At 49.7% G+C, this 16,376-nt stretch overlaps 1 protein-coding gene across 7 annotated transcripts in view; it reads right to left on the bottom strand.

Moving 5' to 3' along the window:
- The window catches only part of LOC147328629 (uncharacterized), a 60,223-nt gene that overhangs the window by 7,599 nt on the left and 36,248 nt on the right, over nt 1-16,376 (bottom strand). For 5 of the 7 annotated variants that reach the window (XM_086297125.1, XM_086297126.1, XM_086297124.1 and 2 more), the window contains 3 exons: nt 16,109-16,261; nt 8,108-8,232; nt 7,579-7,932 (listed from right to left, as the gene is read on the bottom strand). In XM_086297125.1, the coding sequence (XP_086153251.1) occupies nt 7,579-7,932; nt 8,108-8,232; nt 16,109-16,261 (632 nt within the window). The remainder of the gene's footprint in view (nt 1-7,578; nt 7,933-8,107; nt 8,233-16,108; nt 16,262-16,376) is intronic. The other 2 variants (XM_086297128.1, XM_086297130.1) reach the window with 1 other exon arrangement.

Below are 16,376 nucleotides of genomic sequence, written 5' to 3'. Positions count from 1 at the left end.
ATGGTTCGTGTTTTGGATGCAACTCTGATTTAACTCAACAAATATTTCTCTATTAATAAAGACGTGAATAGAAGGAGCGGCTCAGGAATTCTCTTTTGTTTTCCTGTGGACGGCTCAGGCTGTTCCTGCTGCCACTATAGCTTTCTTCCACACTCACTGATCATTTTTGTCCAAAGAAGGGAAAATCAAAGTTACAGACGGCCTGAAGTCTCACAACACTGCCCCACACACACACACACACACACACACACACACACACTCCTGATGGAGCAGTGTGAGGGGTGGAGCAGCAGCAGGACGTCTGCAGCTGTGCTGCTGCCTGTAAACACACGCAGCATAAAGACCATCTGCTGCATGCGTGTCAGCGACGTGAGGAAACAGAGGCAACGAAAGCATGCGAGGAACAGCAACAAACTCAGACGTCGGTCACGTTTCTAAACGATCCGGCTGAAAGCAGCGGACGACTCGAGCGGACAAAGAATGTGGAAGATGAGGCGACCCGCTCGGTTTCCAACCCCGGCTCTGACACAGCGCAGCGACGAGCTGTGGAAACAAACACACACCTTGCGTTTCTTCTTGCGGCGATGAGAGGGGATCCTGTCCGGTTTGGCGTGGGCTCTGCTGAGCTCGCCGTGGGCTCTGCTGAGCTCGCCGTGGGCTCTGCTCTCCGCCGCCCCCATCTCTCAGTAACCACAGACGCCCTCATACAAAGCTGCCACGCTGCTCTCCGTCCGGCGTCCTTCCTCTCCCTCTGTCACAAACTACTACAGAGCAAACTCTCTGCCCTCCCCCTCTGCTCCTCCCACACTCTACCTGTCCACCACAGACCTCCTCCCCCCTCCATCTGTTTCTCCTCCTCCCGTCTGATGGAGGAATGCGAGTTATTTCTGCACCGCCCTCCTCTTTTCATATCTTTAATCTTATCTGCCTTTCTCTCCTGCTCTATCAGTCGTTAACTCACCGGACCGGAGCATCGGCGTTTAAATCACGCCTCTCTTTGTCTTCAGCTTCACATTTTTCCTCCGTATAAACTTTGCGTTACATTTATCTGGGAGTTTCCCGCAGAGCTGGGACATATTTTAAAAACCATGAAGCTCTAAAGAAAGACTAATTAGTCCAGTTTCAGTGGCTATAAAACCGATTCTGGTTTCTACAGCAGCCGACATGAAACGCACTCAGTGCACAAAGACCAAAACACTTACGCTCGGGAGGTTTTAGCACAGACTGTATAAAAAGATGGCAACGTGAAAATGCCTTAGACCTGCACGGCCAGCAGGGGGCGACTCTTCTGTGCTTTAAGCCTGACCCGGTGTCATAGAGACGCCCGTGTGACGGCCATGACATCTTTTATATACAGTCTGTGTCTTTTATCAGACCCCACAAACCGTCCACACAGACGGTTCCTCCTGGCGTCACAATAAAAGCCCATCGCACCATGTGACCGAACGAGGATTTTAAAAACTAATATTTTGACATTTTAAAATAAAAACACAATAAAAATCTGTCAAACAGCAGCGACGCAAAAGAAGCTTCTAACAGAGTTAGTTAGACCCCGCCCCCCCGGCTTCAGTCTGGAGTCTAGTTTTGTTTACCGTCAGTAACCGTGGATGGCGTGCTTTCACACACACGCTTTTCCAGTGCAGCTCAAACGGCTCCGCCTCCCCCCGCGGCGTGGGGGGGGGGGCTTGGCGTTAAGTGCTCTGTTTATATTCAGCAGTCACCTTTCAAGTGTGCAGGCAGATAAGATAGTGCCGGCATTCATGCTTCAGATAACAAACACACAGCTTCAGGGCTTCAGCTGCAGCTGCTGCATTCCTGCTCCTCCCCCTCCTCCACCCATGACTCCCCCTTTCACCAGCACCTCCCATCTAATCAATATCCCAGGCAGACAGGAGCCCGGAGCAGTTTATGCTCCAACACAAAAATCTGACGGGGTTATGTAAGCGCGCTCTCGTTCGTGTGCAGGTTTTCCTGCTGATAACAGGTTTTATGAGCCGCTCGCTCCGCAGACACTCCAGGCCAACAACAGCTTCAGCTTGAAACTTTAGGACAGCTGTGCTTCATCAGGCCGAGCTCTCGGATCAGTGCAACAGTACAGTCAAGTTAGAAAATGTACAGCGAGGAAAACAAGCAGAGCTACGAGCGCCTCTCGACCCCCCGGGTGTCTAATTAACGGCATTAGTGCTCGGCCCCCGAACACAACACGGCCGCACAGAGAACAACAAAGGTTCAACACAAAGAGTCACGACAGCGAGCAGAGACATGAAGGCCTCTGTAGGCTGCGCTCGGCCGTCTGCAAACACACAGTGTTTACTGAACACACCGTCCACATCCTGGACTCTGACGGACGCATCCTGGAGCTGGTCTGAGCCAATCAGCAGCCTTCATGTATGAGTTGTCTAGTTTTAATGTTTTATTTGGGAACAGAATGGTGTGTATGTGTAAGTTTGGTGATGGAGTTTTTATTATGAATGAATGATGAATTGTTATGAATTATTATGTCTATTTTTTATGTTTAAGGACAACAGATGGAAATTAGCCTTCGGCTATAATCTGGCATGTTTACATTCATGTAATTTTTTTTTTTTACATGTATGTTCATTAACATGCACTGTCCTAAATAAATAAATAAAATAAATCCTCGCAGACACTCACAGAATCCTTCAGGGTGAAGACTTTGTAACACGAACACAGACATTTGCACCGTTTATGTAAAAGTTTCACGTTTTCCTCAATTCGTGCATCAGCGTCCACCAACATCAACGCGTACCAGGAAGTAATGGTTAAAAGGCGTGGGCGTGGCTGCTGTGTGTGGATGACAGGACAGCTGAAACGGGACGACGGCTCTTTATTTTACTACTGAACGGAAACAGGAATAAATGATCGTTTCTCCTGTTTCGATTTTTACGGTGCTGTGAAGCCACGTTGGACAGCGACGTCACCTGTGAGCGCCGAGCGGCAGGAGACGAGGCTCGCCGAGACTCAGAGGCAACACTGAAATGTTTAATAACCGCCTTCAGCGCGTCTGCGTTCAGGGGTCAGTGACATCACTGCTGCACGCATCTCAAACTGGAATCATTCAGTCATGATTATATTTTTATTGGCTGACACGCCGACTCCGAGTCCTCTGAGGGGGTTTGCATGCTTGGACGTGCGCGGTGTGATCAGGACCGAAGGAAGTTCAGCATCCACTCCATACCTCAGCCTGCCAGAGGAGGCAAGCACTGCACTTACAACAGGCACACACACACACACACACACACACACACACACACACACACACACACACACACACACACACACCCATCAGCAGGAGCGTGTGAGCAGGATCTTTCCATTGCATCATGTGCTGTTCTTAATGACAGCTATGGAACGCCAGGACTGCCATAATGAATTAATTAAATACACCATTAAATAATTAATTAAATGTGGCAATAATTAATTAAAATTGGAATTAATTAATTAAATAAATAGTTATGACACATGTAATTAATTAATTATTGACACATTTAATTAATTATTTATGTATTTCACATTTTAATTAATTATTGACACATTTAATTAATTATTGACACATTTAATTAATTATTTAATGATATATTTATTTATTTCATTTTGGCAGTCCTGACGCCTGGCTCTCCTCATGAAATAATTTTATCTGTCAGCCTCACCCATCAAACTCAGGGGGCGGGGTTAACGCTGCCCATGCAGCTTCTCTAACATTTGATTGGTTGCCGTGCAAAGTAAGTCAAAACAGGTCGATCCTAGATAATCGATTGCTTGTGTAGACTTGGGGCAGCCAGTTATCCCAGAATGCAGATCAAATCACAGGCCGTTTTTCTGTCACCAGCTACACTTTTAACAGTGTTTTAGCCGCGAATGTCGCGCCGTATGTCTGGTCAGGTTGTCAACATAGAACATGTTTGCAAAAGTGCTCAGATGTTTTCAGAGATTTCACTAGCTCTGCTAACAGTTAGCATGCAGAGTGCACCGAGGGGGTACATTAACCGGTTTGTTTACATATTCCACTCTCCGTGTTCCACATGTTGCATTCGCAGATTCTCATTTTCACCGAACGATCGTCTCTTTCCGCCTGGTCTTGTGTCTCTGTGCTTCTGTAACATAAAGAACGAGCTGACATTTTTCTCACGAAACCAGCGATCAGCTCAGCAGACCCTCAGTTTACCTGCATGCATCCTCCTCCTCATCTGTCAGCTGTTTAACACCTGCTGCTAATTCAAGAAACACGCCTAGTTACCTGGTGATAGTCACAGTTTAACTGGGCAGCCGGTGCTCGATATAACGCAATGTCAGCGCATTTTTCTGCACAAGATAAGTAAATATAGTGTTTTCCCCGAGCGCAGAGCTGCTGGAGCTTGTTTCCTTACAGAGCACTTTATAGGCGAGCCAGCTTTATCAGCGGCTGATGTCCAATCACCAGCACACAGCTTTCAAACCTCAGCTGAGTTTTAGCTCTCAGTGGTTAAACGCTGGACTTCATTCACTCAGGTTCTGTCTGTCGGGTCACGTTTACTTCGCTGTTTTATTTACAACTGAGCAAATCGGTTTGGCTGAGGTTAAAGTTACGTTTCATAACTGCATAGTTTCACAGACGTTTAATGGTTCACTGGCACATGTGTTAGACTGAACTATCATCTAAATATCATCTGTTTTTTAATAGTTATTCAACTGTATTCTAAGCACCAGCTGTCTGTTAGAATGTGATTTTTTTTCTCTCTCTGTTGGCAGAGGTATAAAAATGCGCAGGAAAATCTGACGTGCATGGCGAACTTCACCGACGATATTTAGGGAGGAATAAACACACATCAAACATAAATGAACCATTTGCCTGTCTCCATAATTGAGAGCATTTTCTCTTCTTATGTCAACACTCTCTCTCTCTCTCTCTTTTTTTTTTGCTTTTTCGGTCATGTTATGTTTACCTGTCAAAGGCTTGTTACAAACTATGAAACACATTGTGCAGACTTCTGGATGTTAGAAGAAAACTAATACTGCTCATGAATGAGACTAAAGGCAGGAAGGTGTCCTTTAAAACTAAACATGTTAATAGGACCTCCCTGTTTATATCATAGTTTATGATATAGCACGTGTATTTCAGTAATAGCCTGCTGAGGCCACTATACGTGCTGGCCTCATATCAAATGTGAAGGCAGACTGAGTCTATGTTTGACGTTTTTTATATCTAATCTTCCTTTTCAAACATTTAAACAGCAGCGAGTCTGCAGCTGAGGGAATACAAATTCAAATTGTCGGAACAGGTTTGCTCGTTTCTTGGATTCATTTGGTGATTTATTAAATGTATAACTGTGTGGTGGGGCGTGGTCTGCGGTGCCGTGCAGGGAGGGCGGACGCACCTGCACGGCATCCTTAATCACGCCCGCCTAGTTAAAAACACGGGGACTGAGGGGTTTGGGGGTGTTGTGGTGTGGTGAGATGTAAATAAAGATGACTCTGAACGTTGCTCCGTGGTCCCGCCGTGTCTTATTCACGCCACAAACTGTTATTCTAATCTGCTGCTGAGTCTCTTACACTTTTCTTTATGCTGTATATTTTCACGTCTCTGGAATAGTTGGCAGTTAGTCAGCTGGGAAACTTTGTGTTAACTCATGGAGCTGAGGATATCGTGGATATGCTGACCTCGCTGCGTGGTGTACAGAGCGAGGTCAGCATGATTAATATTCACAATAAAAATATTAGCCGAACATCATGAAGTCTGTATGTGTTTCATAGTGTCGAACAACCTTTGTACAGTTAAAGCCAGCAGTTACTACATGACGGAAACACCAACATTATCTCTTTTATGTGTTTATACACAGGTCACGCTGATTACTGAACAAAAACCCAAAGATCAGATGTTAAACAGATTTATTTGCTCTCTCTCCTCCTTAAACATGTTTTTAATGTTAGTTATAATTCAGAATTGGCGACTGAAACACGTAGGACACATAAGAACATCAGGAAATAAAACACCGATAAATATAACCTCAGTAAAAGAAGTCAGCGGGGGTTACTACAGCTGTGTACCGGGGCCTGCGCTTTGTCGGTGGGATTGCTTGCGAGGCGAGCGGGTCTATCCCACGCTTTGCCGTGAGACTGGGACGACATCTCCGAAATCATCGAAACACTTTTGCAAAGAGGCTGTATCTTGACAAACCGACCAGACACATGAAGATTAAACCACTACATTCTCGGCTAAAAAAATATTAAAACGGTATTTGGTGACACACAAACAGGGTTTTTCAAAGCTCAGTTCTGTTAGCTTCCACATGCCGGTTGTTGTGTGCTAGAAACAATGGCCACCAGGCCAAAGCAATGGTTTTGACTCGATCAGCGTTAACCCCGCCCCCTGAGTTTGATGGGTGAGGCTGACAGATAAAATTATTTCATGATGAGAGCCAGGCGCCAAGACTGCCAAAATGAAATAAATAAATATATCATTAAATAATTAATTAAATGTGTCAATAATTAATTAAATGTGTCAATAATTAATTAAAACGTGAAATACATAAATAATTAATTAAATATGTCAATAATTAATTAATTAAATGTGTCAATAATTAATTAAAACGTGAAATACATAAATAATTAATTAAATGTGTCAATAATTAATTAATTACATATATCATAACTATTTATTTAATTAATTAATTCCAATTTTAATTAATTATTGCCACATTTAATTAATTATTTAATGGTGTATTTAATTAATTCATTATGGCAGTCCTGGCGTTCCATAGACAGCTGGGCGTGGCGAGTCTCTCCCTGCTGCCTCCTTCTAAAAACAGCCATTGCTCCGCCCCCTCCTCCTCCTCTGCGAGTATCTCCAGCAGCACCTTAAATATCAGCAGGGCGACGTCACCGCTCGCTGCTGAGTGACCTGTAATTACAGGCTGTGACGCCCTGCTCTGCCCGAGGCGAGGGACGGGATGGGCCGTTCACCTCGTGAAGCCACGCTGCGCTCACATGTGCAAACACATCCACGCAGCAGGACCCGCCCCCATCACACGAGGCGCTAAAGCCCCCTCCTGACCTGAAACACGCTAACGAGTCCGTTACCTGTGTGACACCTGCATGCAAATATTCCTGTGGTGCCTTTGAAGAGCTCGAAGAGAATCTGACGCCTCATAACAAAATCACAGCCTCGCTTCAGCTGTGCTGCAGTTAACAAATCAAAGAGTGCGCACAGTTAAAAGACGCCATCAGCTCTTCAGACTTTCACAAACGACATCACCGCCAGTAACATGTGACAGGAAACAAGTCCTGTCCTTCTAAAGCCCCCTTTGTTCTGAGTGCTTCCAGAAGCCTGACGAGGGGCAGCGCTCTCCAACTGTGAGCATGCAGTGTCGTAAAGAAACAACCGCAGCAGTTCCTGCAGCGTCCAGCAGAGGCAGCAGTGAGTCAGTCTCAAACAAACAGTTTGGTCTGTGAGGACCACGTCGCCCTCTGCTACGCTGTGCGGGGGATAAACTGCTTCATAACTGATGCATGTGGGTTTGTTGAGGTCTAAACCGACCAGCAGGTGGCGTCACTGCTGTGTAAATGCAGGTGTGACTGTACCTCCGTGAAGAGATGCTGGATGACTGTAGCCAGAGCCTCCACTCTTTTGTTCCCTTGCACGAGCAGCTTCCTCAGCTGAGCGATGGCCTGGTTCTTCTTCTCTGCCTGCTCTTTGCTCTGGTTCTGTTTGATGCCGTTCGTCCCGTCCGACGCCACCGCGCCTCCATGGCTGCCAGCTCTGGACGCGCCCTGAAGGCGAGACCCGGCTCTGGGGCCGGATCGTGGCCCGGTTCTCGCTTTCAAACCGAGAGTCGAGGGTCCGGCGGTTCCTGACGTGGCAGTATTGGTGGCGTTAGTGGCAGGCACTGGAGGAACTGGTGCCACTGGTGCGTTAGCATTCACGTCATCTGGTATCTACACAAACGGGAGGAAAACAGTGAGATTACAAACACGCTAACAACACGCTAACAACACGTTCACTGGTTCTAGAGTCAAACGCAGCTCATCGTGCGAGAGGACGAGGAGTCGTCTCAGCTGCTGATGCGTCAAACAGAAGCAACCCTGACGCCGCTGCTCGTGTCACACGTACCAGGTCGGGCGGAGGCAGCTGCAGGTTCTGGTTGTTTCCTCCGGTGGATGCTGCCGTCTGCGAGCTGCTGCCGGTGTGCGATGGCGTTTTCCCCGGCGCCTCCCGCGGCTTGTTGTTTTTATCCACTGCAAGAGAGCGACGACCTCTTAGTGTGCGGGCGGCGGGTGCGACATTCAGCATGGTGTCCACACACGGACGCACAAACACTGCTCGCACTCAAGTTACACACACAGCAGGCTGACGACAATCACACACACAGAAACACACACGCCCTGCTGCTGAAACCAATGCATCATGGGAGAGTGTGTGTGTGTGTGTGTGTGTGTGTGTGTGTGTGTGTGTGGATGTGCATTAAGGGCTGCATTACGAGACCAAAGCAATTAGAGCGAGCGATCGACACTCGTCTGCTCTCAGCGCGCTCGCTCTCCTTCCCTCTCTGACTGCAGATGAAGCTTCTGTGCGAGATGCCCGACGCCTCGCCACTATTCAGTGAGAGCGATCAGCCGACAGGTGTTTTCTGTAGCGACTCATCTGAACATCTGGATCTCTCACACGTCAAACTTTGAAAGCCCGTCAGGTCTGCGCTGACAGGCCCTGACAGCACTTCCTTAAAGATGCTGCCCTCTGGTGGCAGCCTCTGAGCAGGGCATCGCTGAAGTCAGCTGGACCGTCACCAGAACAGATCCGGCGTTCAATCTCAGACTCCGGCCTCTCGGCGAGTCGTTTCAGCTCCGCCTCATAGCGGAGGCGAGCACACCTCCCACGTGACAAACACAGCTCCTGTTTTTCAGCGTTGGCGGAGCAGAAGGTTTAATCGCTGTGTGCAGGCACATCTGCTTCACTGACACACAGATGTTTATGCTACAGGTAACCTCAGGTGGAACTGTGCCACCTGCACAAACCAGCGCCTGCCGACCAATCACGACCTCGATCTAACGGCGAGGTCACAGAGTCAGAGGGTTCACACAAGAAAGGCCGTCTGAATCTTTGCCTTTCAATAAAAATAAAAATATATAAATTATTAAGAGAGACTTGATTTTTTCCTCTGAGCTGTAAGAACTTTGTAGCCTGGTGCTGTTTTACTTTATTAATCATTTCAGAGTAATGCCGTTGCTTTAGAGTGAGGCTAGTCGGCTGTAAATGGCCTGTATTTGTAAAGCGCTTTACACAATCACAGGAATATGACCAAACGAGGATGAACTCAAACTGTACAAAGTCCCCGAAGGGTGCGCACACACACACACACACACACACACACACACACACACACAGTGTGTTTAGCCTCTCCTTACTTTAAACAGTGCAGTATATAACCAAGTTTTTTCTATAGCAACTGCTCGATACTGCAGTGTAACAGGAGAAAAGTCCTGAGACGCTGATGCATGCATCCTGCAGACATTCCTGAGGACTTTGCTGTTTCATGTGGCTCGTGTGTGGTGACCTGTGCGAGTGCTGCGGTGAGGGGTTTGTACCTGGAGTGTGCCGGGCAGGCATGCAGAGCCGCTGAGCCCAGACTGAGAGAGAAACCACACGGTTAGCATGCACATCACAGACACCGAGCACAGCGACGAGCCCTGCTGAGTCACGAGAATCCGCTGCGAACACGCAGCGAACAAATGCACTTTCTGCACCCCGAATTCAATTTGAGTGTCTGAAACGCTGCGACGCTGTAAACTGTAGAAGCTCACACTCGAGCGTCACGTCAGCCTCATTATCTGTGAGTCTCGTGAGCCCTCAGCAGGGCGGTCTGTTTATGAAGAACAGTCAGAGAAGCAGCGCAGGGATGAAGCTCAGGAGCAGGAATAAAAGGGATGTGTGGGAGGAGCGGAGGCTTCGGGCCAAGCTGTGAAAATCCACCAACAGTCGTCTTCACTCTGAAGTAATCAGAGTACAGCGCTGACGGTCAAAGTTCCTGCATGTGCCCTCTGCAGAGCCCAAAGTCTAATTATCAGCAGGTCACAGAGCAGATCTGGTCCATCTTTAATGAGCCGCCTCAACTGAGCGTGTGCGGGACGACGAAGGATACCAACTGCAACCATCCTTATTCCGATGTAATCAGATTACTCTGAGGCAAAAACACCAGGTGCTGAGAGGTTGAACTCTGAATGAAACCAGCTTCCCTTCAAAGTCAACACATGATCCAACAAGTGCACGCACACCTGTTACCATGGAAACAACCGTGCAGAGCGTGTCACGAGGTGCACGCGTCCACCATCTGATATATTTACATCCAAATTAGACCCCCTGGTTTCCTAGCAACAACTTTCATATTTGTCCCACTCCATCGCCCCGAGGATGTAAAAGCAGGCTGATGACATCACCACGCACGCACGCACGCACGCACGCACACACACTAAATGTTCGAATGTAAAAACGTGCGTTATGAATAAACTCAAACTGAACGATCATCGCTGCTCACACTGCTGCACGCTGGTCAACGTCAGCACCACAGAGGCTGCTGGACATTCAGGACATCACGACGACTCCTCTTCAGAGAGGAGGAGGAGTCGTGCACTGAGACAGGACCACAGCAGCTCTTTACTCTCAGCGTTTTCCTCAGACTCTGTAATGAACGTGGCACAAAGCTCGATGCCTTTGCTTGTTATTCCTGCTCATTCGGAAGGTCAGCTCAGTCCTGCAGCTCTGTGCGGCTCCACAGAGCTGAGGAGGAGGAGGAAGAGACTGTCAAAGCACCTCTTCATCACACACTCCCACCCTCTGGTTAGCCAGAGGAGCAGAGTCTGCCAGAAATACATTAAATGCTGCAGGAGGCCCTCTCAGCCCACAGACAGGACCAAGCTGCTCAAACACGTCTCAGCAATAATAATTTATTATTAATGCTTTTCAGGTTTCATCGTTTTTCATCTCCTAACAGAAACACAAAAATTAACGTTTCCAATCAAACTGCACGACTGAGTCCAAGCAGACTCTTCATCGGCCACTTGTGTGCCGCGGCCTGAAACGAGCCTGACAACATCCTCTCACGTCCTCGTCTGCCGCCACATCTGGGAAACCAGCGGCCTCTGCATCGGATTAAGGCTCGCACGAGCGGCCGGCCTCAGCTGAACCGCTGTGCGGCGTACACGGGCGCGCGCTCGCTGACTAAAGCCTGCTCTGACCTACATTTTGGGGCAGAGCAGCAGGGAAGTGGGTCTGTGGAGCTCAGACTGAAAACACGCTGCCGCCAAACACGTGCCGCCGAGCTCAGATGGATGGTCAGAGAGGCGGAGCCCAATATTTACAGAAGGACATGAACGTGGGCCAAACCGCACGATCCACATTAATGCCAACAATCAGAGACGATGAAGGGATTAACGACCCGTCGAGCCAAAGCACACAGCACAGACGAGTACGCAGAGTAAGCCTGACGAGACTCTCAGGAACCCACGACAAGCCGAGCAGTCAAACTTCAGAAACGTGCGCCAGCTTCTTCACACCGAGCAAAAACAACCAACCAACCAGGGCTCACCTCTCCTGAGCCTGAGTGGACCGGCCCACAGGTGATGTGAAATAATCACATCCTAACATAAAAACTGCTCCTTCACACGAAACATCTCCGACGAGCTAGCTGCTCTCAAACCGCTGATGATGGGCTCTGATATTTAGAACTTTGCTGCTTTGAGCGTGGTTTACACACACCCACGGTAACCACGGTAACCCCCCCATAAAAAAAGCCTATTGTCAGACTTAAACTAAATGTGCCTGAATTCTACACAGGACCACAGAAACACTGCTGGACTACAGACTGTATGCAGGAGATGGACCCAAACACTGCTTCCTCACCACCAGGGGGCGCCACAGGTCCCACCGTTACTCATCCAATCCCAAAGAGGATCCGTGTCTCCACCTAGAATTAAACCTGCGACCTTTCGCTTTCTACAAAGGGACGTGAAAACTACGACAGAGCACAAACTCATCAGGTCAACTGAGGTCACCGAGCAAAGAAGCTGGGAACTGTTCCCAAACCACAGGAGTCGCCCCCTGCTGGACACAAAAAACAACCTCTTTGGTTCAATATAAAATATCCACATCTGGAGGTGGAAGCTGTGTATTTGGGACATTATTCCTAAGATGCACATTACTGCAGCACCTCCACTCTCACCTCCACCCAGCTAACAGCCGCTCATGTACTGAGTTCTCCACCGATTCCACCGAACACTGTGCACCTGCACCACAGCCTGCACAGCTGCACTTGCATTTTTAGGGCTAACAGCTCATCCAACAAAGTCTTCCTGGTGTTTTTTGACTTTGTGCATGTTTAAAGTTTGTGCATGTGACGCATCAGAGGCTGAACCAGCTTCACTGTCGCGTTCACGTATTCAGCTCGACTTCTCTCGTGGTCAGTCGAGGTACAGAGCTGAACGACACTGAGCGCTGCTAGCATGAATGCTGACGGTTATTCGCAGCATCATCAGGGATTTTTGCTTTTATGCAGCACGGACTTGAAAAGCTCCCCTGCTGCACGGACACACAGACCCTGGCAGCGTGCAGCTCCTCTTCAGAAAAGGAGGCACATTAAGAGCGAGCGCAGGCTCTGCTGCAGCCTGCACAAACACAGTGCAGCCTTTTAATGGCTGAATAAGTAAAAGCCAGATGTGTCCTGGGCTATTTCGGGTTTGTGTGTGAATCACGTGGCCGTGCCCCGTCAGGCGTGGGTATCGGGGCTAAAAGGAGCCACGGCTATTCATCACGCCATGCCGCAACGCTGGAACTGAAAGCCCCGCACGCACAGCCGTGTGCGACTGCAGCTGCAAGCCGAGCTGAAAGCCCCCACAGGAGGAGACACGGAGGCAACAATGGCTGCCGACGCCGTGCAGGAACACAGGAGGGGCTGAGGAGGGAGGAGGGGGTGAAGTGGCCTTTGAGGCTGATCTGCCATCACACGAGTAAAGATTAGAGCTTCACACAAAGACAGGAGAGGAGGAGGAGGAGGAGGAAGAGGAGGAGGGGGGTGAAAATGAGTTTTATTTTGAAAGGCAAACAGTTACAGAGATGAGGCTTTTATTTTGGGTGGCTGCAGGATTAAAGCAGCTCATTAGCTCCTCTGTTTGGGTGTGGTGGCTCCAGCCCCACCCTGCCATGTGCATCTATGGTGGATGAAGGAAGGTGTGTGGAGCACATGGAGGGATGGAAGCAGCTAACGGGGTGAAGCTGCTGATGGAGGATGAACGGGTGGATGTGGGGAGGACACGGGGGACGGAGACTGATCCAGACCTGCGTGGAAGACCACGGTGTTCTTCCTGCATCCCGACAGCAGCTGGAGGTTTCGGAAAAGTCCTTTAGCCGTCAGCTTCACGTGGAAGTTGGACAGCGACAGTCTGGGAGACCACAACATGGTTCGGTGCGAGGCGCCTCCGTCGGACTCAGTCCTTTTCTGCACTTTGAGTTCTTCTCCTCGTCTCAACGTGTCCTGAGCGGCAGGTCACACTGACCCACTTCTTCTTTAGCGGACGGGAGGAAATCCTCCTTTTCTTTAAATTTCAAAAACAAAAAATCCTCCAAAAACAGAATCTGGTTACTGCTGCTGGGATTTGTAGCCTGCATCTGCGTGAAAGCCACGAGGAAAAACAAGACGCCGCATTTTAAAATCAGATCCTGCGCTCGGTCCAGGGACGAGGACGCACGCTAAGCCGCCATCCGGCCTTCATCAAAGCCACAGAGCCGCCGCCGCGACACGAACACATGAAATAAAAGGAGTGAAGCAGAGCGGCTCCTGCACCGCAGCCAGCACGGGAAGAAAATGGCGCCAAAAATAGCAGCGAGCTTCACCGTCGCCGAGGTCACGGCGAATCAACCACGGATGGAGAGAGAGAGAGAAATGGGCGAGATACTCGTGCATGTGTGTGAGAGAGAGAGCGAGCGTATCCTGGTGACGATTACTCCTCAGCTGCTGAGCACACGGCGATGCCCCCCCATCACCACAGAGGCGTGTCACCAGAATGTACACACAAACAAAGACAAGCATCCACACACACACACACAGGGGGGGAGGGATGCTGCGGGAGGAGGAGGGGAGGAGGAGGAGGGGAGGAGTCAGCGGGTCTGAATGTTCCCTCCTCCCTCCTCCCTCATGACTCCTCTGGTCTCTGTCGTGCCACACATGAACCTCGTCGAGGTCAGACGTGATGACAGAAGAAACACTGTGGAGACCCCACACACACGCACACACACACACACGTATTTATATCCTTGTGGGGACATCTCATTACCCGAACCATAACTGTAACCATGACAATAAAACCACATTTTGAGGCTCAAAAATGCCTTCAATGCTGTGGGGACCAGGATTTTGGTCCCCACAAAGATGTTAATACCCGTCCCCCCCCCCCCACACACACACACACACACACACACACACACACACACACACACAGGCAGGTGCCATATTGGCGCCTTTCAGACACTTTGTGAAAGGCGTCTTTGTTTTAGCCAAATCTGTCTGAGCGTTTCCTAAACGACCGAAAGAAGCTGAAGATGTGAAGAACGTGACGGAGAACTTGAACTTGAGGAACAAAGAGGACACGACACACTTCTGAATGTCAACAGCTGAATCATCAGACCGCCGTTTGTCCTTTGCTCCTGTGAGCGCGCTCAGAACCTGCAGCTGGGTTAAACTGGGCTGATGCTCACGCCTGACCCAGGTTAGTGAACACAGAGGAAGCCGGCTCAGAGGAAACTCAGGTCCCCACAAAAACCACCGACGGCGAAAACTAAAACCAAGCAGCCATGTTCCCCGAGAGCCTCTCTGCTCACTATTGAATCCACTTTTATTTAGTTTGCATCCAAGTGTGGACGCCGCCATCAGCTGACAGACAGGCTGAGGTTATTTAACAGATCCTGACACACAGCTGTGAACTTTCTCCAACATCTGGTTTACCTCCACTCACACAGATTACAGGACGCCCACCTCCTAAAAATCACCTGTGCACATTTTCATTCACAGGCGTGTTTGACAGATTTCATCTTTGTGCAGAGTGAGTGCGCACAACATGTGGCTGGTTGACAAACTGCAAACCAGCCATAAAACCTTACAGCCCCGAAACATCAGTGCTCCTCTAACGGCACGAGACAGACCAGCGCCAATAACACCAGAGCTGTGTGTGTGTGTGTGTGTGTGTGCGCGTGCGTGTCAGAATCAATGTCCACATCCACTGGAGACAAAACGAGCAGAAAGCCACTGAGAGCTTTAAAGGCCCACGCTGCTAACCGCTGTCGCCTGAGGACGGCTGTGGCGAGCGTCAATGAGAGAGGTTTGAATCAAATGCATGTGTGGCCCTTATGAAGTGTGTGTGTGTGTGTGTGTGTGTGTGTGTGTGTGTGTGTGTGTGTGTGTGTGTGTGTGTGTGTGTGTGGGGTAATCAAGCCATCATGGGGCTGATAGTACGTCTATGAGTAAGCGGCGCCCCACAGGCCCCAGAGAGACTTCCAGGCTGGCCACAGAGGCAGGCAGCCAGGCGCCCGGGCCCAGACGAGAGCCGCCACATGCAGGGGGAGGAGAGCAGCTGAGTCACGGCCGATGGTTTAAGACGTGATTCTGACGCTGCGTGATGCTAAACGTGAAACGTCGGCCTGCCGGAGCTCGACGAACATCAACTCACAGAGCGAGCGCACGGGTTTGAGCTGGGAGGCGTGTCAGAGTTCATGCAGTGATGTCAGACCGCCGCCTCCTGCACCATCAGTCCAAACCCGGCGACGCGCGTCATTATTCGCTCGTGTGACTGATGCAAACCTGCGACTCGCTTCAGCTGCAGGAATGAAAAAGCAGATGTTGTGCAGCAAACATCTGCAGTCATGATCACACTGATGCAACAGACTGTATAAAATCGATGGCAGCACTGATCAGACTCAGCCAAGCTGTGTGTGATGGCGTGCTCTCAGCTGCCCTCACAGCTTTACTAACCAGCACTACTCATGCTAAGCACCCTTAGAGCCGACTCGCTGTGATCCACGCCCCGGCAGCCGCTCGCACACAAACACAGGAAGTCAGATGGCCTCTCGTACCTGCGCCGTTCAGCCGGCTGACCCTCGCCGAGCCGCTGCGCTGTAACGGGGACTGCACCGCCTGCTTCGCGAGCCCCTGACCGGCGGCGGGGCTCGACTTCGTGGGCGCCGTCTTCGCTGCGTTCTGGTTGGTGATCGTCGGAGGCTTCAGACCTGCGGAGAGGACACAGGAGTCAAAACCCATTTCCTGTTCCTGCGGAGGCGTTTCAATCGCCCACAGCTGTGAAAACGAGCAAACGGGCTCGAGGTTTCCGCTCTGAGCAGCGTG

This window comes from Aulonocara sp. 'chitande type north' Nkhata Bay, linkage group LG6, assembly GCF_057382095.1.
Source record: "Aulonocara sp. 'chitande type north' Nkhata Bay isolate Kocher_YH1m ecotype deep benthic linkage group LG6, A_spYH_male_GT1.1, whole genome shotgun sequence".
NCBI classification, from domain to species: Eukaryota; Metazoa; Chordata; class Actinopteri; order Cichliformes; family Cichlidae; genus Aulonocara; species Aulonocara sp. 'chitande type north' Nkhata Bay.
This window is presented reverse-complemented; position numbering and strand designations above follow the sequence as displayed.